Source organism: Acipenser ruthenus, chromosome 1 (assembly GCF_902713425.1).
Source record: "Acipenser ruthenus chromosome 1, fAciRut3.2 maternal haplotype, whole genome shotgun sequence".
Taxonomy (NCBI): Eukaryota; Metazoa; Chordata; class Actinopteri; order Acipenseriformes; family Acipenseridae; genus Acipenser; species Acipenser ruthenus.
In genome coordinates, this window is record NC_081189.1 from 63,844,541 (window position 1) to 63,872,073 (window position 27,533).

A 27,533-nucleotide genomic window follows, 5' to 3' on the forward strand; every position below is an offset into this window, starting at 1 on the left:
GTAACACCAATAAATTTCCACCAATCAAAACCAGGCACGTTTTAGAATACGGAAATTGCACAAACCATCCATGTAACTGTAACTGAGCATGTACTGTATCTAGAATACATTCAGACTTGCCAACATACTGTTTAATTTTTTTACTGACTTTTACTTTAAGCACTAACAGGTACTCAATCTATCTTTATATGTATGGAATCACTGCTGACAGTTCAAGGCTTGCATAAACTTCTTAACAAACACCATCAATAAATTGTAAAGATTTAAATGTATAAACGCTAAAGTAGTGGTTAAACGTTGAATAATATGCTAGACGTATAATCGGTCACGTGACAAATTTCACCAAACTTTTTTTATGTATTCATTTTAGTAATTGAATACAGTCAGTCCGTCGAGTATCCGTCTGCTCTAGTGCCACAGTAAGGGCGGACATCATAAAAAGGAAGGGGTTTGGCAATTGCCTCCAAGTAGCTTTTATAATTGGTGCAACAGAAAGACTACATACCGCTTTGTAGTTTTCCACATGTACTTAACGAAAAACTGACAAATTGAAAATTGTGACAGACTTGAGATATAATTGTATAGTTTCTTTGATGTTAAATAAAATATCTAAATTATGTTTATTTTTATTTTTTCATTGTCTCGATCCTAAAATACTAGGTGATGCAAAGCTTTGGCCACAGCTGTAGTCTGCTGGTTGACAATACAAAAACAGCATTTTCAGAATAAATACCTAGTTATTATTAAGTTAAACTGTGTTGTTTCTTTCTGTGGCCAATAATGAGCTTCATATATGAATCCTTAGCAAAATTACACAGCATCCTACACTTTGGCCTTGATTTAAGTTTAGTGGCCTTGGTGCTCTCTGAAATTGCATTGAACTGAAGGCCATTTTGTCCTTGCCCTATTTGTTGCCAATTTAGAGCCCTGCAATAATTAAGGAGAAGGAAATACCACTGGTACATTTTAGTGTACAAATGGCACCTGGTAATGACCCAGGGTATTTTCTGACCAGTTTAACACTGTGAATTGGTGATACAGTATGATCTGTGCTCTTCAGGTACCCTACATTTTTGGACATCAAGAGTGAAATGAGAACATGGAAAACCTGACTTTGCCTGTTGAGACCGATTGGGATAGAACAATATCTTTTTGCCAATAATATATGTTTTTTAGAATCAGTTAAATCACTTGATATAACTCTGCTTTTATACTATATAGATTTTATTTGATTTTATTTATTTATTTATTTATTAGCAGACGCCCTCATCCAGGGCGACTTACAGTCGTAAACAAAAATACATTTCAAGAATCAGTACAAGTATTAATACAATTAAGAGCAAGATAAAATACAATCACTTCGGTTCCAGCAAGTACATGACAAAATACGATTCAATAACGGAGCAGATAACAGTGTCAGTGATAGTTACATAAGGATATAATTAAATACAAAACACTACAGATTAAACAACACTTGTGACAGATTACCGTACTCTAAAGTACAGGATTAAATGCAGTAAAATATGCATTATTAAATGCAATTATTAAATTATGCAATTATTAAAATATGTAGGATTAAATGCAATTAAAAATGTTTAATTCTTATTTAAAATAAGAATTAAACATATTGTATATTATTAAACAACTAATGCAACTGTGTCATGGCAACAGGATACTTAAGAACTTCAATTTTAATATGAACATTACCTTCACTTAAATGAAATACAACAACAAAATATTATTATGGCCCACGGCTAAGGCAATTTTGGGTAATATATAGGCTAAAATCACAGTATAATGTCTCAATAGCAATGCATTTTCTGTCCCATATCAATATGGCTAATTAAAGTTAGAAGTTAGAAGACAGTAATACTAAAGTTCAGGCTTTTCTAACTTTAGCCAAATATACAAACAATAACATCATGATACTGTAACATAATTAAAGCACAGGCTAAGTAGTACAGTAAATAAACATGATTTTTTATTTAGGTTTATTTAAGCATATATATATATATATATAATATATAATATATATCTATCTCTCTATATCTCTCTCTATATATCTATATATATCTATCTATCTATCTATCTATCTATCTACATACATTATATATATATATATATATATATATATATATATATATATATATATATATATATATATATATATATATATATATATATATATATATATTGTCCTTGTACACTCAAAGACAATGTCGGGCAATTTTAACCCATACAGATCATAACTATTGTTAATGTGTAAACATATGGGCTCTAAAGGGAAGCACAGTTTACTTCTGCATTCCTGGCAAGCTGGAATGCAAGCTTGTTGTAAACATCTACAATACGTGTTAAAAATTAGACAAGGGGAATGACAAGAATGTCCAGTCACTATGGAAAGTACACTTCTGAAACACGGTTATAAATAAAACATGACCTTTGAACATTCAGAAGAATTTTGACATTTAATTATGGGTAATCTCCAAGATCAGGAGAAGAACTAGATCTTAATTAGTAATGTATAAATGGTGATCATTTGGTACACAAAATGTAGAGGACAATAAAAATTGTCCTCTACACAGAAAACAACCTTTATTTAAATAAAGAAATGTTAGCTATGCACATCAAGGGGGCTTACATTTGGAGGTTTTAAATGAGAAAGCCAGAGACAAGGGAGTTGCCTGCCCAAAGGCCAGACAAGGAGGAGATGCCTGCCCAAAGGCCAGAGAGGGAGGAGCTGCCCTCCTGCGTGCCAGAGAGGGAGGAGCTGCTGCCCTGCATGCCAGAGAGGGAGGAGCTGCCGCCCTGCGTGCCAGAGAGGGAGGAGCTGCTGTTCTGTTAGCAAAAGAGGGAAGAGCCGCACCAGTCTCCAGAGATAGAGGGAGACTACCTGCCGCTCACGCCTCCACCGCTAGAGGGAGACTACCCGTTGCTCCCGCCTCCACCACTACAGGGAGAAGCCTCGCTGTCTCCAGCGCGAGAGGGAGAAGCCCAGCTGTCTCCAGCGCTAGAGGGAAAAGCCCTGCAGTTTCCCCGCAAGAGGGAGAAGCGCCGCAGCCGGTGGAGTCTACGGCACAACAGAAGGGCCAACCACAGCAGGCACTGCATTTGCTGCTGAGGGGAGCCCGGTGAAAGCCAGTTGCACATTCGCATCCAACTCCTGAGGGTCCGCAGTTGCCGTCGCCTCCTGAGGGTCCGCCGCTGTTGCCGTCACCTCCCGAGGAACTGTTCCTGCCCTGTTCTGCACCGCCTAGGGCTGTCGAGCCTGCACCTCCTAGGCCAGGTGTGCTTTGCACAAAGTGAGGGATATGTGGCAGAGCAAACCTCTGCCTGTAAATAGTGTAGTGTTTGATTGTGTTTTGGTGGTGGTTGGCAGGGATTGGGTTAAATCCTGTCCCTACCAAAAACATGTGAGAATGTGGCTGCTTCTTAATTGAATGATTAAGTGCTAATTGGGAGCAGCCACATCACATAAAAGGAGAGCAAAGGGCTCCATTTGGGAAGAGAAGTTTGGTGAGTGTATACTGTGTTTTGTCACTGTGGTGCTGCACATTTTTTTTTGTAAGGTTCAGTGAAGGCTCTGCCCAACCTACATTTTTGTGTTTATTTGTGTCTGCGTGTTTGTTACTTTGTGTGTTTTGTTTTATTTTTGTTTATTAAAAGTGCGTGTTGGCACTTTGTACTGCAGCTTCCTGGCTTCTGAGTCTCTGTCTCACCGCTATCCTGTCACACCCTACATTTACACCAGATACCCACAGAGAAATAGGAACACAGTATATTTAGACGCCGCCTGTTTTACGTTATATGGCCGTTGTGAAAGCCTCCACAAGATATACAGTTATTCTAAAAAATTAATCTTTAGCTTGCTTTGATGTGAAGCACTTGCTGTGAAAAGACATTTACGCCCAACACAAACAGTTCAGTGCCACTTACTGCTAGTGCTTTGGCATAATACCCTACTCCAATGTATGGCGAAAGCACCATAAAGAGATGCTACGTGTGATTTGCTAGTGGATTGTAATATAGGCATTATACAAATCAAAAGATCAAATTTTCCATGCGAGTGACATTTAGGTTTCCAAGGTTTAGAAATCTTTAGAATGAACCTTTGAATACAGCCCTAGACATTCCACTTCACACAAATCCTAAATATATCTTTGCCTTCTTCCATAAATATTGCAGATACATTTAAAAGGAACATTCAAAGCATTTTTACAAATCCATCTTACACAAGGTAACAGAGCAGAAAACGATTACAGTTTTCACCTTTTACAGCTTTCCACACAGAGATTCCATACAATACAGCTTTTGATGAAGACCTCTTAGAACCAGGCCTATAAATATAAATAGTCAGACTCGCAGTCAAGGCTGGGCCTCTCTATGCAGTGTGGATAGTTGTATCGTAGGTGGTTATTATTGTCCCTGTGCTGTTCATGTCGCTCAATCTTTTATTGCAAACTGTGAATTTTACTAATTTTAGTATTCTACTTTGGTAAAATGTCCCCAAACAAAACTTTTATTTTATCTTTCTAAATTAGAGTGTTTTTTTTTTTTTTTTTTGGTTTATTGGCTGTGTTCACATTCCGTTTGGTACTGGCTTGCTTATTAATATTAACCACAGTGGTTTAAGTATAAATAATTATACCATGAATTATGAATTTTAAATATCTCTATTTTGTAGTCTCTTGTATTAATTCAATTGAATAATTAAATATAGGTTTAATACTGTGATGGAGTGTATGTTCCAAATCTTAATATAGGAGTTTAGGACCCTGGGGTTAAGGAACATATACTCCATCTTGGTAAAGGATATGAAAGGGGTTAATTGTTTAATTAACTGTTTAAATGGATGGTATGATTGGTAATGAACATCCCTTTAAAAAGAGAGAGGAAGGAGAGCACACGGTGCACAGTGAAAAGAAAGGTAAACAAACGGAAAAAGGTGAAAGAGTTCAAATGGAGAAACAGGGTTAGCCTGTCCTCATGTAGTCAGGAAAAGTACTGTTTAGTTAGAACCCTGAGACAAGCTTTTTTTGTTGGTTTTGTCATTTGTGTTTGTTTGTAAAAATAAACATATGCTATGGCATTTACAATGCAATATGCTTTTTCGACCTGGTTGAGTTGAAGAAGACGACAGTGTAAGTGTGGGCTGCCGCATACAGAACTAAGAGCAACAGCCCAATACACTCACAATACGTACAATAGTGCATTCCAACCACCTCCATTACCCATAGCTGAAGTACTGGTATCACTCTGCATTTCAATGCTGTCAACAATAATTGAAAAGCTGGCTTTTGTGAAGTTCCAGGTTAACAGAAGCAAGCTTTGGTTATTAAAACAAAACAAACCAAAAAAAAACATCTATGCACCTGCACCACTGGATCCTGTAACTTTTGGGCTAGATGAGGAGAAATGGTGGTTAAAACTCTTAAAACTGCAATGAGCTTTTCCCAAAACTCAAACAGCCTTTGTAGTTATTAAAAGTGAGCCAGCGGATTGGATTGTAGTTCAGCAGCAAACTACGTGCTTCACTGCCTGTTTCACACAACGTTGTGATTAACTTTTTTTTATTGATTTATTGATTTATTTTATTTACTTTTTTAAGTTTATTTATTTTCACTGTGGATTCAACCTCATCCATGGTTTTCATGGAAGCCTTACTGGCAAGAACTTCTTGGTGGGCAAAACAGTGAAACATAAAACGTTTTTGTGGGGGCAGCTCTCTTGGAAATCTACTTGTGAGCTTTGCATAGCTGCTGCTATGTCGGCTCAAGCCGCACAGGTTGTCAAAGCTAATGGGGCATTCCTCCATTCTGGCTTGAACAGACTCAAAAATGTGTTTGCCACTTGGCCGATCACAAAGGGCTGCCAAACCTAAAACTCTCTCACAAAAAAAATGGTCATCGCAATCAAAAAAGTGAATGCATATTATTGCCTGGGAATTCTTTGTGACATCAGTGCTCTCATCAAAGCGTTGGATGAAATTAGCCAAAACTCGTGTGCTCCTCTGTAATGTGTCGTTGCTCAGTGCATCTCTGAGAAGGGTATTGTCAGGTTGTACAGCCAGAACAATTTCTTTCAAGTTCTCCATCGCTGAAAGGTTTCTTGCTTTGCCCCAAAAGAAAAGCAACTTTAGAAGTAGCCATCCGCATTTGACCTGTCTTACTCAAAAAATCTCTGAGCTGGATCTTTTGTTTTTGCAGTTCGGTTTTTGCTCCGTTTCCAGTCTCTGAAAGTCACTATGGTAGTTCTTTGTAACTTCACCTGCATGGGTGTTATAATGACTGCATTGCATACATTTTAATCTGATGAATATCCTCCACACTGCAACTTGCTCAGAAGCTGAATGGCTTGGCTTCTTCCTTCCATGTTCCGCTTTTCTTAGCAGTTGGTTTCACACGGTGTGTCTCTGTAACGTTATCACCGTTATCATACTCTGAAACAGTTTCTGATAGGCCTACTGATTTATCGAAAAACGTTCCGATATCCATACTGTTATTTTCATGTAGCTCGACCAAAGCGTTCACCTAATTATATGTGCACTACTTTTAAAAATGACACACCATTAGCTAGATTAAAACATTCCAGTTTAAAACAGGGTCATTTTCCACGTTAATGACATGCTGATATCATTATTGCCATCCCTGAAAACTGCAGGACAGTAACTGGTAACAGAGATATCCATTTGAATCTGCCTAATCTCAATTAGAAAACGATTCAGTATCATCAGCCAATCAGATTCCAGCTCTAGTGGGCATTAACACGCAGTAGATGCACGCTGGAATGTCACCACATCACCTGTGTATCAAATTTAAAATCAATCCGCGCACGTACCGGCTTTTTCATTTTGACTGCCTGTATTGAAAGCTCAGTTCACATCTATTGGACAGCAAATACTAAACAAAAGACACAGTTGGTCCAAATGTATTGTATAATCCACCAAAAAATTCTCTAATCAATTATGCATGTGATCCTTTATGAAGATTTGTTGGACCATTTTCCTAAAACTTTTCTCAGCAGAAGGGTACCTGACGAATCATTAGAAGTTCAAGGTCAATTTAGGTTTTAATGTTTTTTAAGAAGATAATGAGAAAAATACGACTCTACCATGTGGTACTGTAGTTGACCAGACTTTCGTTAGCACACTCGCTTTTGGCTCGGTACGTATAACTCCAGCCGCGGTCAACCACCACATGAGCCTTCACCGATGGGCACTATCGCTAAAGAAACCAATCAACAGACCGCTCATTTGTTTTTCTTTGCCACAGAGACAAATAACAGGTTCAGAAGAGTTTGTGTTTTTCCATGAAAACAGTCATGGATTTTTCCCACCTACATCTTTGATAAAGTAAGCAATAAAATACAGGACCACATATACTCATTTAACAATACAATTACAGACCAGCAAGGATGGCCACTTTATTACCTGAAAGATCAACAGAAATAATAATGAAACATTATGGCAAAGAGGGCCAGCATACTTTAAAGAACACATGCTACAAATCATCCGCATGCATTCAGAGGCCATTCTCTAGTAAATATCTCCAAAATGAAATACTGATAATATTCCATATCAATATCCTGAATCAGTAATCCCTTGAAAGACAGAATGTAAAACATAGTTTGTTGCGAAATCAATTCTTTTTTTCATTTTCTGTTGCAAGGTGTTGTTAATATGGGCTTTTAAAGTTGGATTACTGTCAAAACCAGATACAGCAACTGTTACGTAAAACAGGGGGGAAAAACATGAGAATTTAAACCTAAAAGATAGAGCATTTCCAAACCTTTGAGGTGTAAAGAGTCACATTTCTGTATAATTTTGCAGAAGTCTGGTTTAAAGTTTAAATTCACAGTAGTCAGACTTTGAACATTTACAAAAGTTGTTCAAATAATTATTTTCTAGTTTCTTTTTACTTTATGAATGATTGAGCATTTGTCAAACGATGAATGTAGCAGCTTAAAGAAGTACTATAAAGGAAGCAACAGGTTGCACATGCTGTAGGGTTTGCTGGTCTCTATGACTACTACCCTGCCCCTGTTTTGTCCATTTCTTCTTTCAGTTTTACTCCCAGATGCCAACGCTTTCAAATGCAATGATTTACTTCACTTCTGCAAAGACAAAAAAACACTTGTGTGCAATTCCAACACTCCCTAATTAAAACCTCTAATCCCAAACCTCTCAAGCCACATTCAACAGAGAATGTGCAAGAATTCTAAGGATCTGGGGAGGAATTTTATCAATTTATTTTTCAGAATAAACATTTTTGGCTGAAGGACTAGGTCACTTGGATGACGTCTATAAATTTCCCCTTTCTTGAAGATCTGACAGCGCAAAGCAGGAATGCAAAGATCTTGATTGACCCTGGTATTCTCTCAGCCTCTTAAAGCTTATAAATCTGGTATTTGGGGCAGTGAAATTGCGATACAGATTTTGCCAAGTGTGTTCCAGTTCCTAGCAAAAAGGCTGCTTACACTAGCCAGAGTCCCTCTGCTTCATTAAGCAGGTTTTGGTTGCCATGGGGAGGTCTCAGGGATGGAAAAACAGAAAACAGTAACTATGCCTGGCTGTTCCCAAGCAAAGAGAACTTAACTGTTTGGTTTTAAAGATGGAACACCAGGAACAAGGATCCCTCTGGGTTTATTTCCGGGTAAAAAACACCAAACACTGTAAACATACTGAATGTCACATGCCAGCCAATAATTTCACAATATTGCTCTGTGAAATCCTGGATGTCAGAATTATAATTTGAAACGGATTACAAGAGCTAAGATGGCAAAGCCTTCTTTAAAACTTTAGACCTCAGCTGCAAATGCACTCTTGACCCCACCTGTAATCAGAGACACAGTTGGATCACAACTTTTGGTTCGATCGGTGGTACTAATTTGCATAATTTATTGGTGACGTCACCATAGCTACTAGTTTATATTAGATTCAAAATCCTATTATCTTACAGGTGATCCATTTAAATATGTAGTTTAAAAATACGTTATATAGAACAGTAATCATGTTTTTATAATTTAAATAAAAATATGTGTTGTTTATGTACATGTAATTGATGCTGCTTGTGTTATATACAGTAAGCTAGTATTGCAGCATCACCTTATTTCTGCCAACTAAAAGAACTGCAGCTAGCTGACTTAGGCAAAACAAAGCTTTATTTAAGCCACAGTTCCAAGCAGGTTATCAGTCACATTTTACTAATACTACTACTAATAAAACTGAAAATAATATTAATATAAACTTACACACAGCTTGTCAAGTCATCCCGAAGACTGTTTATGCCTCCATGATACGAGTTGCTTGCACAGTTTGCATTCAACTTTTTTTTGGTCCTATGGACATTTAACAAAAAAAAACAAAAAAACACACAACACAGCAAAGGGTTTTCGAGGCATTTCTTTCTATAGATCTTACGCGATACAAAGCTTTGCTGACGAGATGGCAAATGAAGAAATTAAAGTTCTGCCTCTGGACGACACAAGCTGGAGGAGGGGGGGACGGGGCTCAGTTTTCGAAATTAAAATTATTAGTATTAGTGTTTCATACTTATTCTACCATAACACTTCTCTTATAATGTCTTGTACACTAGGTATTCAGTACATATTTTACTGAAGCAATACAATCGCTACATGCATTCACCTTGTTACCTTGCCATTTCACATAGATTTCAATACAAAAGGCATCACTTTACTGCAGTAAAAGATGGACTGATCGATCAATCCGCTGTTTGCAACTCGTTACTGAGCGATTACCCCTGTACTGTACCTTGGCTATTTAATCCCTGTACAGCACTGACTGCAACAGCAAGCATGGCTGGAAAGAGAAAAGCGATGTGCATCAGCATGAAAATTCAGTGCAAATGAAATGTCTCTGTTAGATACTGTGCGCTTGCTAAAGCATGCTTGGAACTCTGTCAGTCAGCAAACAATGCAACGTTGCTTCAAAAAGCTGGGGTTTCTGTAGTTGAGGAGGAGAGTGCTGATGAAAATACAACCGAAACTCTGACAACACCAGAGGGGATGCTAGAGGAAGAATTCTCAGTGGTGTCACCTCAGCGACCAGGACGCTCTGCATGAAACAGACACCGATGACGTAAGCGTGGTGCTGCGCTTGTAACACTGCGGCGTGCTATGGAGCAGCATCCGGATATGGAGCCGAATTGGGATTTTTTGGGAAAACGCTAAAAGTTTGCCGTCCATACTTGCAAAAAAGATCGTCCAGAGTTCTTCACTGGAAATAATTTGCAGTAATGCAGCCGACCCGTTCTGTACATTTCTGCACTTGCATTACTTTTTTGCAGTTACTTTTTATTACATTCATAGGTTTTAATACATCTTTTTTTATTAGTGTAATGAGTGTCTTAATAAAGATTTTTAACTGCATACACGCTTGTTTGCTTCGATTACTGTACTGGTGATTGGGGGACAAACACACCCGTTGTAAGCGGCGGTGACTGTAGTGCGTGAATGCAGCCTGACAAGCCTAAGAAGATTTAGATCTAACTTCGAATTCCTGGCTGGCGAACGAACCTTCGACCCTTTGAACACAGCCCTAGTAATTTGCACATGTTTATAACAAATGTGATGCAAAAAGCATTGAAATATCGAATATGAGTTGCATATAAAATGGATACAGTAAGTGAATAATTACCCGTTTTAAACGCTGGACATGTTGCTGAGGCAACACAGTGAAACAGTTTATTTTTACTGGAATGGAACAAAATTGAGAGAATCATATAATATGCATACCAAATATGAAGACACTATTTCAGACTTGTTTTGTGATCTGAAATGTGAAATACGCAGTGGTAAAACAATGTGACACTGAAACATTTAATGCATTTCACAAGGGACATGATAAGAATGAGTACATGATTGAAAATGACAAACAGCTACTTTATCTTTCTCCTAATGGTGCTTTAATTTAGCTCAGTAAACTCTGTATGTCAATGAGCATGTGGTTGGAGGAGTTATTATTATTTATTATTAATTAGTCTTTTAGCAGAGGCTTTTATCCAAAGCGACTTAGAGACTAGGGGGTGAACCATGCATCAATAACTGCTGCTGCAGAGTCAATTACAATACATGGAGCACAAGGAGGTTAAGTGACTTGCTCAGGGTCACACACAGAGAGTCAGAGGCTGCATGGATTTGAACAGGGGATCTTCTGGTATCAAGCCCTTTTCTTTAACCACTGGACCACCAAGCCTCATGGAATGTTACCGGTACTGTGCATGTTCTTTTAGATTAGAGGTGGCTTGCTTTGGTAGCACTTTTTAGAAACATTACCATTCAAATATAATTTAAATGAAAATATCAGCATTTTATTCTTGTGCCATGAGGATTGCTTTTTTTTTTTTTTTTTTTAATAAAAATCCTTGTCCACATTTGCACTGACAATATACATCATTTTGGTTCTGTGGGCCACTTATTTGAACCCCTGAACATAATCTTGGACATTCCTAACATCTCAGAATACCTTCCAACATTCACAGAATTAAAGTATCAAGGAACACAATGCTAATTCCTTTCACAGGGTTATACTGGATAGTTAGGGTTATCCTTTAAATAAAAAAAACACATTATAAACCTGTAGAGCAATATGAAAAGAGTGGCATGTTATGTGTAACCAATTATAGTTGTTAGTCTGTCATCAAATATTCTAAACCTTCAATATACTTAACTGAGCATTGCAGTTCAGTTATAATAATACAGGTTGAAAGAAAAAAAAGGGTAAATGCAGTTAGGTAGGACCATTAATTCTTCACCATTTCTAATACTCCCTCCACACACTTAATAAATAACCTCAAAATTCTACAGTGATCCAAAGAAATGTCACTGACTTGTATCAATGCATATGCAATACAAAAATGAGTGATTAGCATATACGTTTGAAGAAAGCTGGTGATACTTTTTGGGGTACACACCACTAAAAAGAGTGAAATTAAACAGCTGCTCAAAATTCCTGCAACTGAGATCTGACAGTTCAGCTGAAAAAAAAGCCTTAGATCATAGACCAAAAAAAACTTTGGGCACAACACTTGATTTTAGGGCTGTATTTGAAGGTTCGAAGGTTCAAAAGTTCAAAGGTTCTTCTCTAGCCAAGAATCCGAAGGTAGTTCTAAACCTTCAAAGGTTCGTTAGGCGGCATTCACGCACCATCATTCTTTTTTTATTTTATCTGTTAACAGAAACTGTTTGACAATGTGTGAATACTATAAATCACCCATTAAATGTCACTCGCATGCAAAACTCAATCTTTTGATTTGTATAATGCCTATTACTTAAACAAAAGTTGTTATATTTCCACTACCAAATCACTATGTATTTATGGCGCCGTCACCGTGCATTGGAGCGGGGTATTATGCCAAAGCACTTTTATTAAAATATGTACTGAATACAACACGTTTCACTCATGCAGCGCATGAGGAGTAAAGAATTGAAAAGGCAATGGAGAGTCAACAAGCTCCAGTTATGGTAGAATAAGTACGAAATATAAAATATACGCCAATACTAATAATTTTAATTTTGAAAACTGACTAGGGTGTGTGAACTATGCATCAGCTGCAGAGTCACTTACAACTACGTCTCACCCGAAAGACGGACCACGAGGAGGTTAAGTGACTTGCTCAGGGTCACACAATGAGTCAGTGGCTGAGGTGGGATTTGAACCGGGGACCTACTGGTTACAAGCCCTTTTCTTTAACCACTGGACCACACAGCCTCTTGGATTATTTGTAAGATAATAGGGTTTTCAATCAAATATAAACTAGTAGCTATGGTGACAGCCCCCAGTAAATTATACAAACGAGTACTATTGAAAGTTCGAACCTTCGTTTGGAAATCTGTTCCGAACCTTCAAAGGTCCAAACGTACCCTTCGTTACAGCCCTACTTGATTTTTTTGTCTGGGATATTTAACAATCTTGCAGTAGGACAACATAGCCTTAATTTAAATTCACACAAATGTAAAGAGGAAGTAAGTCAAAAGCCAACCATTAAACAAAATGTTATAACTACAAAAATGTAATTTCAATGCTCTGGAAAAATGTGGATTGATAAACTGTCAAAATGATTATGATAATTAATGATATGTTCAGGTTTGTTACAGGATAGTTATGCTGCAACATTATTTAAAAGACTAAGCAAGATGTAAACTCATGACTGATGTTACAGATGCAATGTGTATAATTTAAAGCCATGCATGAATCATAACCTCTGAATAAAGTTGTTAATGTTATGCCAGTACTGAACCTACTCTCTGGGTCAATAATAAGATATATTGGCCTAGCTCCTCAACTTACCACTGAAGGTGACAGCTCCACAGAATGATAAATATACAGTACTGACATATGAACTTACTCACCATTTATCCTGGATTGGAACACACAGAACATTTTAGGAATGCAGTGCAAAATAAGCTAATTTGTCAATTATTTAACATTTGCCAAAAAAGTATTTTTGTTTATTTTTTGGTACCGACTTTCAAATTATTCTGCTAAAGTTGCCTTTAAACACTACTGTTTCTGACATGGCAAAATGAGCTATATATTTGCGTTCAATATTAAAAATCAATAAAAAAAAAAGACCTAAATGATCAATACTTTTTAATTGACACAGTTTTCTACAATATCATGGGCAACATCCCCACAGAAGAATAACTTCAAAGTTGGATATCTTGAATCTTGAAAACAAATTATTACTCAAACTTTTTACATTACAATTTTACCACTGTTTGCCTAACATGTATGTTTCTAAAGAAATGAAATAAAATTAACAATTTAAAATTGACTTTGTGTAAAATGTTGATTCAGCTACATATCACTGCACCCGAAATAAAAGGATGATTGGGACCTCTCAATACTTGTAATTAAAATCCTTGTAGTGTGTCAATGTTAATTATTTTTACATTATCATTCGTCAAATTATTCACATTTATCAAAAACTATCTGAAAGAGTTTTAAATGAATGTTGCTTGTGTTCTTCACCAAAACACTTCAGTGCAAATTAAACTATGCTGCAAAATTGTGCATCGATACTACAGAATTCAAACCAGTTTAAAGAGAATGTGAAATATGCATCCTCAAGTATCGAGTCAACACAACAAGAAAAACAGGTTTCTCCAACTCCTTTGAAATGTTTTTAAGACTATTATCTACCTATAATATTCATCAGTCATAACATGAGATCCCACATTCTGTAATACTGCCCACAGGCCACATGCACTGTAGTCCCTAGAGACCCAATTGCTGCCTCACCCCACCCCACCAGTATATTTGACCTACATCATTTCTGAAGGAGTGGATTCAGTCAGGATCCAGTAAAGTTGAAAAACTGTATTGTAAAATGTAGGAAACTATAGTTTTGTCCTATGCCTCAAATGACCTCAATATGTAAGTCATATTGGGAGGCCAACATCACTGACAATTTTTGCACACACTGTAAATTTAGGCTTTACCTTTTAAATAAAGTCAGTACATAAATTGGTCTCTGGACACAGTGCCACATCGGTAGCTTTGTAAAATTACTGCCACGAAAAACCAATATCTCATAGTTTTTGGTCATTTTAACTGAAAAGTCTCATTACTACAATACAGCGGATATATATTATATATATATATATATATATATATATATATATATATATATATATATATTTTCCCCTTACTGATATGCTTAATGATATCAGGTTGTATGCTAATACATGGGGCAACAGTGTGGAGTAGGGGTTAGGGCTCTGGACTCTTGGCCGGAGGGTCGTGGGTTCAATCCCAGGTGGGGGACATTGCTGCTGTACCCTTGAGCAAGGTACTTTACCTAGATTGCTCCAGTAGAAACCCAACTGTATAAATGGGTAATTGTATGTAAAAAATAATGTGATAAATAATCTGTATAATGTATAATGTGTATAATGTGATATTTTGTAACAATTGTAAGTCGCCCTGGCTAAGGGCGTCTGCTAAGAAATACATAATAATAATAATAATAATAATAATAGTGCTTGTGGCTCCTGTTGCCATCATGTTAATTTACACTTTGGCAAAATTCCATGATGTGTATATAAAATCAACAAAATCACAAATAGAAAAAAGTCATCTTACAAATACCTGTCAGAGAAATGCAGTTCATTAATAGCTAATCATTCAACAGAACACATTTCACCAAATGACAAAAAATTATTGTTTATTTACACGTAATTGAAGATGTTTGCGATACATACAGTAAGCTTGCATTGCACAACTGCAGCGGACTGAGGCAAAACAAAGCTTTATTTAACAGTCACTGTTCCAAGCAGGTTATCAGTCACATTGTGTGCGTGCCTAAATTCAACTGTACTGTTGAGCTTTGACTCAACAAAAATGTCACTACTGTCACAACACTTCCGGGTATTTAGGAACGCTCTGATGCTTTTCTAAACTAAACGGTAACATTTAAAATGAACAAATCTGCATATCGACCTGCAGCTTCAGAATCTAAAACAAATATTACAAAATCTTAAATACAAGTTTGTATTAAATATGATGCATTGTAAAAGATTGCACCCACACGGGTTCGTTGCCCCTTTAAAAACACGACCCAACACACACAGGAATGGATTTTTCTGCACGATTCCGCTATTTTTTTAAATTAACAACAACAAAACAAACAAAACAGAAACAAATACCTAACTCCATAAGTCCCTGACTAGCTTGCAGGACGGCTAAGCCGTTTACCTGTCACACAAACACAAAACCACACGGGCTTAACACAGTACTTACTATAAATATGGCTACTCAGAGACAGCGCACCTTTCCGCCTCCTTCTACTCAGCAGCCTCGTACAGACAGGCTGTACGTCTTAAATACCCTGCACTCGGTTCTAATTTTTAATCACCACCGGGTGCAGGGGATAACAAACAATAAAACAATTACAATATTGTGCATACGCACATGTTTTTCCTGCAGGGAGGCTATTAACCCCCTCCCTGCTATTACCCAGCCTCGCTATATATATATATATATATATATATATATATATATATATATATATATATATATATATATTAGCTCAAAGAGCCAGTAGTTACGTTGTCATATTTGCTGTGTTTTATTTGTTACACAATAATACATAAATAAAACAGGGTGTCCTCGGCTCACCACGCACCAGCGACCCCTGTAGTCTGTCCGGGAACCTGCAGGCTTGCCTGTAAGCTGCCCGGAGCTGCATTGTCCTCCGACGCTGTAGCTCCGAGGTGGCTGCATGGTGGGCCTGCAGTGTGAAAAAGCAGCGGTCGGCTGACAGCACACGCTTCGGAGGACAACGTATGTTCGTCTTCGCCGCTCCCGAGCCAGCACAGGGGTGGTAGCGGTGAACTGAGCCTAAAAATAATTGGCTATTCCAAATTGGGAGAAAAAAAAATGATAAAAACAATTGACGAGTACTAAATTATTTTAAAAAATAAAATAAATAAATAAAATGGCTTGAGAGAATGAAAAGATTTTTACTTGACAGTATCGTTAATGGGACTTATGTGAGCGCCTACAGCCCAGTACCAAATACTTGTAAAGATTAAGTAAAATGAATATGTGAAAAAGATCTGTAGCTTGTACAGGAGTATAAACAATATGGCAGTGAAATTATACATTTCTACTGGACAATCATAAAATACAGCAATGTATCAACTATAAAAGACACTACACTCAGTATGTCAAAGCCTGTGGTCAGTATCATGGCCAAAGGTTAAAACAATGCAGCAATAAAATAAAATCTTATGTCACAGGTCAAAGGGTGCCATTAGATTTTGCCCAAGGAGTAATTTGCTACTGGTATATCAGCAGGTGGTGCCCTGGGAGCAGCCGATTTTCGAACATGTACAAGCTCCCCTTGCTGGGGTACTTAGTTATAACTGTAAATACGCTGAAAGATACACTTGTAATCCTGTGCCTAGGCAAACATAATTGTTGCTTCTTCATATCTGATTTAAATAATTACACAGTTGAGCATGTTTCATTCTCAAGGTCAAATTGAAAATTATGCTTCTCTGAACAACATACAGTACAATAGTACCGTAGTACTGTAAGAATGAAATACAATTAAACTGCGGACTAACAAGTGTTTTACCACCTCCACCATTCGCTGTAGGGTTTTAAAAGCCCAGTAGGCACTTGCAACATACTTTTTTTTTTTCTTTAAACAACCTGTACATTATTGATTTGCCATTTGTTCACTTACAAACTTAAATACACCAATGAAACCACTGAAATAATGAAAGATGCAGGACTGCCCATTACTACATTTGTAGTAGTGTTTTTTTGCTTGTGTTACAGTCTGTTGGGAATGAAGATACCAAAGGTGATTCACTTTGATAGTGTATGCTGAAGAGCACTATGGAACGGCCTCATTTGAAACAGGTAAATCAAAGCTGCTGATAAAGCTTTTATTGTGTAAGCAGGTGCCTGGAATGTTACAGATAATGTTTATTGTGTTGCTATAACACATTGAAAGCCTATTGTCTGTAAATGAAGGGCTTTATTATGTTGGTGAGATTTATCTTTAGTGTGCATCCACCAAAACAGTGTGTTGATTTGTCAGTTATTATTTGGAAATTAAATGCAACATCTATCAATTCAAATATTTTTCAAGTTCTTTGGCAGACAAGTTACATGCAAATGCAGACAAATTCTGTACAGTGCTACATTTCTCATATGTGTTTATGAATACCCATAAAGATAATCTTATCAGGCCGACAAAGATACCTTTTATGTCCTGCAAGACACAGGGCAATGTATTTATTAAGAAATAATTCTTTCAATTTACACACTTATGCTGCCTCTAAAATGTACAAGCGAAATATGGCAGCTCTTCACTCAATCTCTTCACAGACTTTGATCTATAGTCTCCACCTCACCTCCAGTAAAATAAGTAATTCTTACTGGTATCTGCTTTGCCCCTCTCCACCCCCCTCCCCAGACACCTAAATAACCCCCTGTCCATGTGCAGTAATGACGCAGACAGCAAACTCATCTTTTACTTGACACTTCCTAACCCAGGGTATCCCAGAGGTTATCAGCAGGTTCCTCACCCACATTCTTTAGGAACACACTGCACATGCCTCACCTGCTCCTAGACCGCAGCACCCCCAACACAGAGAATTCCACTCATACTTTTCATGAACTTCAGAGAGGCTACAGTTTGAGATGTGAATTGTCCACCTCTTCTCTTTACACAGTATCCCAGCATTTGAGTTCTCAATCAGCATCCTTTCTCAGAACACCCAAGTCTTACCCCCTGCAATATGTGAATACACATCTGTCACACACAATTTCAATTGTGTTCCCTCTACCCATGAAAGAAAACAAAAAAGTAATCAATCATCAAGAGTTTACCCACAGAAATCACTGCACTACAGTATTATTGTGAAGGGGGGGGGGGGGGGGGATCAGTTTATTTGCTTAGGAAAACCGAGTAGCAGAATTGAGAGTGAATTTAGTGAATGACATTACTTTGTAACAAAAGCTCAATTCATGAACCTTAAAATAAACAGAAATAACACAAACCAGGGGTAGGGGCTGAGGTTAAAATTGGTGCCATACAGTATGTCAAAGTAGAGATTCCAATCGATAAATCATACTACTGGTAGCCTTGATCAGTACAAACTCCAGGACCACTACTGGCAGAATTTCAAATCTTCAGAATACATTTAAATAAGTAACTTATATGTCAGGTTAAAATTACAGCACTTAAATCAAGTGAATACATCACTTATCATGATTCAAATTGAACAGGAAAATACAGCAGTGCAGAGTTCCAAGTAAAATAATAATAATAATAATAATAATAATAATAATAATCTGCAGCACTTTATTTCAGCAACTGCTTCGAATGAAGAGGTCCATGGAGAAATCAGGTAAATGCCTTGCTCATTCCCACTGTTAGCAGAGAGATACCAATGTGATTTGAACCAACAGCCTGACAGAATGAGTTTAGAATACAGAATGACAGATTTGGCTCTGGCCCAGTGCTGGAAGAAGTGACTTACCAAGAGTCCATTTGACACAGTGTCATAGAACGAACCTCAGTGAAAATCACTGTGTTTGTGGATTTATTTTGAACAGAAAAACATTGTAATGCGCCTTCATTTGTCGTGATTGCACCAGTGCACTTCTGTGATATTGGGCAATTCCAGCAAATCAGGGGAAAACCCACATGTGACCTGTGCTGTAAACGTCTGGGTGAAGATTTCCCCTTCCAGTGAAACCCGTGACAATCGAGCTGAGACAGAGTTGTTCAACTCCACACCAGTGGCAGATGGAAACCATATTTAAAATGCCTTGTTGCCTGAACATTTATAACCAAATGTCTGAAATTAAAAAAAAGTTCTGCTCGCACATTTATAAACACTGACTGACAGTACTTTCTAAATGTCTAACAGTTCCAAGAAAAACGTTACTCTTTACCGATGCATGCACGGAGCTCATATTTAAACTGGTTCAAATAATAGATACCCTGTGCTGCCAGACAAGAAAACATATTCATGAATAATGCTGCTACAATGTTTAATTTATGTAACAGTTTTTATCATTTGGAAACCAGTTGTACTGCAACACTTCTAGCGATCGGATAGGAATTCGAAAGGTTCCATTTATTGTCTGTGTATGTCATAAATAAACTGTATTTTGTTTTAGAACGTTTAACTGTTAAAAAAAATATTATTATCATCATCACCATTATCCTTATTATTATGCTGATGTATTTATAGATCTAAAAAATACATCTCAATATCACTGTTTCTCTCATCCTAACAGTAGTATATACTGATTCCTTAGCATATTTCTACAGTATAATTTGTTGCTTTTCTATTTAATGACATGACATACATAAACCCTTGTTCCTCTTTTGTAAGATCTTCATAAGCTCTGTGTCATGGTTCTTTGTTTTCTATAACTGCTTGTCAGTTTTCAAGTTTGGGGCAGTTTTCTCCTACCTGTCTCTGGGGTCGATCCAGCTGGTTTGCTTGGTGTTGTGGTCGATATAAAACACTTTATCATCATAATCCCTCGCTTCTTCCCAGCCATCCGGTAACGGCAGCTGTCCATTCCCCTTTCTAGGCATGATCAGTTTCTAAAAACTCCTCCATATGTACAGAAAACACGCACGAATACCTCTATCTACAATCTTCAATACATGTCCATTCTTTGCTCACTCCAATCCTCCATCTTAGCTAGCAGCCTGGAGCGACCTGACTCTGTTCCCAGCCAGCAACTCATTAGCATATCATTAGCATAAATGTATTTGCATGCACATTCCTCAGTGCAACATTCCACAGGGTTAACCCCTGCTCGACAACTAAGCCGCAGTTTCAGCATAAAGTCAAATCCTCGACTCTTAAAAAGATAAAAACAGACAGAATAATAGTGGATTATTATTTATCAGTAGAATATATATATATATATATATATATATATATATATATATATATATATATATATATATATACACACACACACACACACTACCGGTCAAAAGTTTTAGAACACCTCCATTTTTCCAGTTTCTATTGAAACTTACACAGTTTAATGTCTCGATGTACTCTGAAATTAAAGCATAGAACAAATAAACAATTGGAGATAAAAAAAGAAATCATGGAATCGTTTTGTTTAACAAAATTTAATCTAAATTTTTGACTCATCAAAGTAGCCACCTTTTGCAGATATAACAGCCAAACACACTCGTGGCATTCTTTCTACAATGGAAATCAAATATTGTTCGGAAAGTTCTTCCCAACACTGTTGCAGAAGTTCCCACAAATGTGTTGCACTTGTAGGTTGCTTTGCTTTCACCCTTCTGTCCATTTCATCCCAAACCAGCTCGATGGGGTTTAAGTCTGGATACTGTGCTGGCCATTCCATGATTTGAAGCCTACCATCTTGTTTTCTTCTAAGGTAGTTCTGACATAGCCTGGATATATGTTTTGGGTCATTATCTTGCTGTAGGATGAACCCCTGACCGACTAGGCGTATACCAGAGGGTATTGCATGGCGCTGCAAAATGCTGTGGTAGCAGTTTTGGTTCAGGGTGCCACTCACTCTGTGCAAGTCGCCGACTCTGGATCCAGCAAAAGAGCCCCAGACCATCACGCTTCCTCCTCCATGTTTGACAGTTGGTGTCACACACCGAGGAACCATCCTTTCACCTACTCGATGGCGTACAAGAACCATGCGTGATGAACCGAAGATTTCAAATTTTGATTCATCAGTCCATTAGACCTTCTTCCAGTCTTCAGTAGTCCACTGGTGGTGCTTCATGGCCCAGGCAAGCCTCTTTTTCTTATTTTGCCATCTTAGCAATGGCTTTCTTACTGCCACTCGACCTGTCAAACCTGCAGCTCGAAGTCTTCTCTTCACAGTTGAAACTGAGACTTGCGTACTTTGACCAGTGTTAAGCTGTGCTTGAAACTATTGTCCTGTGAGCCGCCTATCACGCAAGCTGTTGACTCTCAGAAACTTGTCTTCTGATTCTGTTGTGGCTTTGGGTCTGCCAGACCTCTTCCTGTCAGAGTTTCCTCCAGTTTCCAAGTGCCTTTTGATGGTGTAGGAAACTGCACTCACTGACACCTTGGCTTTCTTTGCAATTTCTCTAAAGGAAAAACCTACACTTTTAAGGGTTATAATGGTCTGTCTGTCTTCCTTTGTTAATTGCCTTTTTCTCGCCATTATGAGAGCAATATACTACTTCCTGCAGTACAATACTGTCCAAATAATGCTTCAGAGGGTGTAGTAACACAGTCTGTTCCAACACTGCTTTTATACAGACAGAGGGTTTGTAAGTAATCAACAAAAGTTGGGACACCTGTAGGAATTGTTAGCATCAACTTTCAAGGCTTAATTTACTTCCATTGCTGCAGAACAGCTGTAAGTTGTTAACCCATTACTTGTTCCCTGAAAAAGGCCTTTTTATATAACTCTGAAATGTACATTATTTTTCAGTTTTTGGTAACCTAAACTTTTTTTTTAACCTCTGTCAGTTTACCGCTTACCTTTGTACCATTTCAGGTTATTCACTGGACTTGAACTGCTTAAATTTCAATAAAAACTGGAAAAATGGGGGTGATCTAAAACTTTTGACCGGTAGTGTGTATATAAATACTGGTTTATTAAACAAGACGTAATTTTCATTCTTATCAGTTTTATGTCAGCAATACAGATAGTATTCGGTGTTGCAAATACCACCCCTCAGAGAAAATTGTTTCGTGGTCAGTCTCTTCACTGCACAGATAACTTTGTACTATTTAAATAAATTTAAAAAAAAGTTTATATTTAAATATACCAAGACGTCATGTTAAACTTTGTTGCCTGTTGAATCCAGTGTTACATTGTAGGGTGTGCTGACAGCCGCCTTCTCTCCTTTTATCTCTTGTTTTCTTTGTTTACTTAACAACTTTCACTTGTAAATGTATCATTGACACCTACTGTGTCAATAAAATAACATTCCTACCACTAATATTTGTTTGTACTCTCTGTAATGGATGACACATTGCTCAATCACTATACTTATGGCTACAACTTAAAAAAAATACTTTCCTGGCACTTTTATTTTTACACTTCTGTCTGTACTATGCTTAGACAATGGTTCTATGCTGCCTGTTGAAGAAAAGAAAAAAAACTGCCACCAATTTAATTATTTTTTTTTTTTTGCCTATTTGTCCACTAACATATTAATATATTTGGAGTTCAACCATTTGTAATGTACATGGCAATAACCTACATTTCCAACAAAGGTCATGCCTGTATGTATACTATTTTTGTGCACTACATATTTTAACTGCATTGTTGAATTTCACTTGGTTTGAGTCAGTCATGTGCCTCCAGCTTTGTTGAGGCCTGGATCATTATTTATAGTCATTTAATTAATGATAATTAAGCATTGAAAGCTGAAACAGCTTACCACACGATTTACAAACATAAAAATAAATTAACTTTAATGATCTGTTAAGTTTAGTACTCATGCAGTACCAGAATTATTAATATTTCAGTCCTGGAACACATGCCACCCAGTGGACAGATGGGGTAATTTTACACTCCACAGCCCTAATTCAACAAAACTATCCCTAAACATGCTTGGCAGCATCATGAAATACCATGCCATTCGGAAATCTTAAAAAGTCTAGACACCTATTGAAAAATGAAACACAGGAAGTGCACTTTGCAGGAGCATTCCCTGAATACATTCCAGAGCCCACGAAACAAAAGCATGGATCCCGATATATCTTGCCTGCAGCACATTTCCTGTAACCTTTGCCCTCTGTCTGTCAATCACCTTTTAGCCTACAATATTCACCTTTTGCAAAACAAATATCTGCAGTCCAAACACAATGTGCCCAATATGGAAAAGAATACATAGTATTAAGGCGAACAGGGATTTATTCTGTAAAATGTACATTTTGTTTTGAATTTTAACTAACATGACTTACACCAGGAGATCTGGGATAAAACATTTCACAATGTGTCTGACAGATACTGCCATGACATCAAGCCCTTCTGTTAGGTGACAGGCAGCTTTATTAAGTCACAACATGGCTTGCCTCTGTGTGCAAACATTTTCCCGAGTGAGTATCAGTGACCATCACCTGATATCTCATTCATAATTAAATATCAGGTGGTAGTAACTAATGCAAAAAAAACAAAAAACATGTACAGCACATACTGTATACTTTGAACTTAAACAAACCAACTTAGGATTTATTTATTTAATTGAAAAAAAATATATATTGAATTTAATCTTCCATTTACAAGCGTGTCCAGGGCAGATAACAAGAGGCAGAGAGGCTGGCTAATTCATTCACTACATTTTTTTCTGTTCTCAATTTCTTTTAATTATTTTCTAACAATAAATATAGTATTATTTTCCTTTCACAAAACGAAAACAATTTTTTGGGTCACTGTATATTGTCTTCTATAAAACTCCCTATTAATTTGAATCCTGCGGGCAGATTTAATCTAAATTCTGTTCACTGGCTTAGCTTGGGAGCTATAGGCCTACATGTTGGTATTAGAATAATACATTCACAATGCCACCCAATTTCTTGGTATTAACACACACATTTAAAAGATCTACCGGCATTTGTTATTCATCTTTTTTTATGTTCCTGAGACTACCTATTATTATTCTAAAATGTAAAAGGAATCTAGCCTATTGCCAACCACAACAACAATAAAGGGCTTGTATACTTCTATAGATGTATGCTTCTAAATACGTAAATATCAAGGCGAGATGCTTTAATTCATAAATGACAAAATATGTTTTCTTTCCTTCTGTTGTTTCTATGCCCCTAATGCAAGTATTTGTGCGGTTCCAGCCCTTTCTTTTATTTGAATAAAAGTTGGTCTGATTCATGGAAATTATACCTTCAGTTCCTTCCCAACATATTTCTTGTACAAGGGGGAGGTATGTGACAGGGCAGAAGCCCTGCCAGTGTAAATAATGTGGTGGTTGGATTTGGAAATGTAAGTTTGGCAGGGATGGGGTTAAATCTATCCCTGTCACCAATCACAGGTGTGGCCTATCCCCAATTAGGCAATTGAGTGCCAATTGCAGACTGGCCACATGTATAAAAAGGAAGTAAAATTCTTTGGTGGAGGTGAGTTTATGTACTGTGACATGAACTGTCTCGTGAAGGCCAATGCCCAGCCAAAGCAGTAGTGTTTTTGTTTAACTGTTTATTTGGGCCCCTGTGTCTTTGTTTTATTTTGTGTTTGTGTTTAAAAAAAGTGTGCAACAGTGCTTTTAAACTGCAGCTTCTGTCTCTGGGTCTGCTTTCCTGCCGCTAACCAGCCTTGACCGTAACGCTACCCTTCCCTTTTGTTTTAATGACATTCCCAAATAAGAATCCTCAAAAAATACCAGATTTAGAGGGCTGGTTACCACATTTTCACAACACAGGGGAATGTTTAGACAACAAAGATGTTCGTAAATGTATACTATTTGATAATCAAATAATATACCTATTATATCCATTTGATCCACTACCTCACTCTGCAGATTTCCAAGATGTTTACCTGCAATTTCTCCCATCTTTTCCCACCAGCCTCTGTACTCTATAGTCTGTCTCCAGCACCAGAGGAAGAAGCCCAGCCGTCTCCAGCACTGCATCTATTATTGAGGGGAGCATGGCGAAGGCCAGGAGCATGTCCACATCGGGAGTGCCTGTTTGACACACACAGGAGACTACTTGCTCTTGGCTGCGGCGGAACCGCTGTCTCTGCTCGCTCCCTCTTCACCTTCCACGGCGTGAGTTCCATCATCTCACTTCTATACACCAATGTAGCATTGTGTGAAAATGAAGCAGGCTCACACAGGTAGAATGCAGCAGTTTACCAAGCCGGGACTCTACACGTGACTCAACACTTGACAGGTAAAGCGTGCTGCTTTACCAGCCAGTGGTACAACAACAGCTGAGCAGTGTAGTGCTACTCAGACTGTGACAAAATAATAAAATAAAATAAAATAAAATCCAAAGAACACTATTTTGGCTGTGTGCTACAGCCAATTAAGTGCTCTCTTGGCTGTTTCCCTCCAATCTTTCTCTGTGTTCTTCTTACTCCAGCATCAGCCTGTTCATTTCAGCAGCCCGTTCCTCTCAGCAGCCTCAGCAGCACCAGCCATGAATCCCAAGCATTCACGGTTTCCCGCTCTCGGTCCGTTGATTGTTGCAACATCTTGTCCCCTGATTTGTGACAACAATGTTGCAACTGGGTCCCGCTCATGCGGCAAGCTGAGCCTCCGACTGGTGTTGATTCTCCTGTCTCTGACGTCCCTGAACACCTGGTGCCATTAAACCTTTTACCCTGGGCCACAGAACCTTCCCGAACGCGGTTACAGCAGACCCAGGGTCGGTTCAATATATTTCAACTGCACAACACATGCTAAAATTCTAAAGCCAAACAGTCGGATTTTACAGTTTTAAATAGGAATTCCGACTTCTATTTTTTTTATTTATGGTGTAAGACAACAAATGATATGTGTGAACTGCCATGCTAGGGCACTTTCTGTTATTCTGATTATTAATAATAATAATAATAATAATAATAATAATAATAATAATAAATATTTTATTTTGGACATTTTATCAATAAATCACAGTTAAATATAAAACATACCTGAAATAACTAAATGGGTAGAAATAGAAGCTCCATCGTTTCATATTTGCAAGTCTCCCAAAAGTGAAGAAAATAGTTAAACCGTCACGCCGAGGTACAGAACTCTAACATTGATGTGCTAGAAAAAACTAGAAATTAAATGAATACCACCAAACAAACCAATTGGGCTGTTAAATGCTTTAATGACTGGCTGTCTGAAAAAAAATACATATTGAATTCACACAACTAACAAAAGAAGAGCTAAATAATATCCTTAGAGATTTTTATGGCACAGTCCGAAACTGGTGTCTAAGAGCGACACAGAATTCACAAGTTCAAACAACGTGTTTGTTGGTACAATTAAAAAACTTAGACTAGAGGCCAGGATAAAACACAACATCATCATGCAATAACTGAAAGAGATTTTCAAATAATCAAACATTCTGAAGCCCTCAACCTTGACACAGCTGTTGGTTGAAGAAGTTTGGTTTGACGTCCAGTTACATTTTGAATGCAGGGGAAAAAAAGGAAACAGACAACTACTGGCAGATTCGTTTGTTATAAAAACAGATGAAAACGCAGTTAAATATGCCATCATGACCTTTAACGAAAGTACAAAAATGACAAAAATACCTATGAACGGAACAAAGAATGTCACGCGGATTCATGTTTGAAGAGCTGGAAATCGCCTGTGTTCAGCAGCATCACTAGAGAAGTACTTGTCAAAACCTCCAGCAAATCCGCCTGCCTTTTATCTTCACCCTAACAAAGGAGAACAAAACACGTTTAATTATCGCAGTGTATGGCATAGGCTAGAGCCAATGGGAGTGAATTACCTAAATACCTAGCAACAATGTTGCCTAGAATATGCAGAAAGGCTAGCACCACACAAATACACACCAATCCGCAGAACCTTAGCCAATAGTACATCCCTATTACCATAAGTCCTGCCTTACACTTGACTACTCCCCCATCCACACACGCTCACTCCTCCACTGCATCGAATATAGTAGATACTGTAGGTAACATAAAGATTTTGTACGGCTCTTGATTTAACGCTGTTGAGAGAGGGGTGGGAGGAGCACAAAGGCTTGGTCTGTCATTTGGCACAGGACAACCTCAAATCAGCTCAGCACCGGCAACAGCAGCATTACAATAAAAATGCACAAATTCGAACCTTTCGAACTGGAGACAAGGTAATGCTGCTGCTTCCCTCCTCTGATTCGAAATTATGTGCTAAATGGCAGGGGCCATACGAAGTGATTTGGGCTATAGGAAAGATGAATTATGAAATTAGACAGCCCAATCGCCGTAATGAACGTGAAATTTATAATATAAATGTATTAATCCCTGGCAGGCAAGGGAGGCCTTATTTATAGCCCCAGGCAATGTAGTGGATGATTTAAGCCCCTGTCTA

At 37.6% G+C, this 27,533-nt stretch overlaps 1 protein-coding gene across 1 annotated transcript in view; it reads right to left on the reverse strand.

The window, feature by feature from the left end:
* LOC117421548 (protein WWC2-like) overlaps positions 1-20,251 on the reverse strand; it is a 69,906-nt gene extending 49,655 nt beyond the window's left edge. Inside the window, exon 1 of the mRNA XM_034036071.3 lies at positions 19,966-20,251. Coding sequence (XP_033891962.3) covers positions 19,966-20,093 — 128 coding nt within the window. The 5' untranslated portion in view covers positions 20,094-20,251. The remainder of the gene's footprint in view (positions 1-19,965) is intronic.
* Between the last annotated feature and the right edge of the window lie 7,282 nt (positions 20,252-27,533).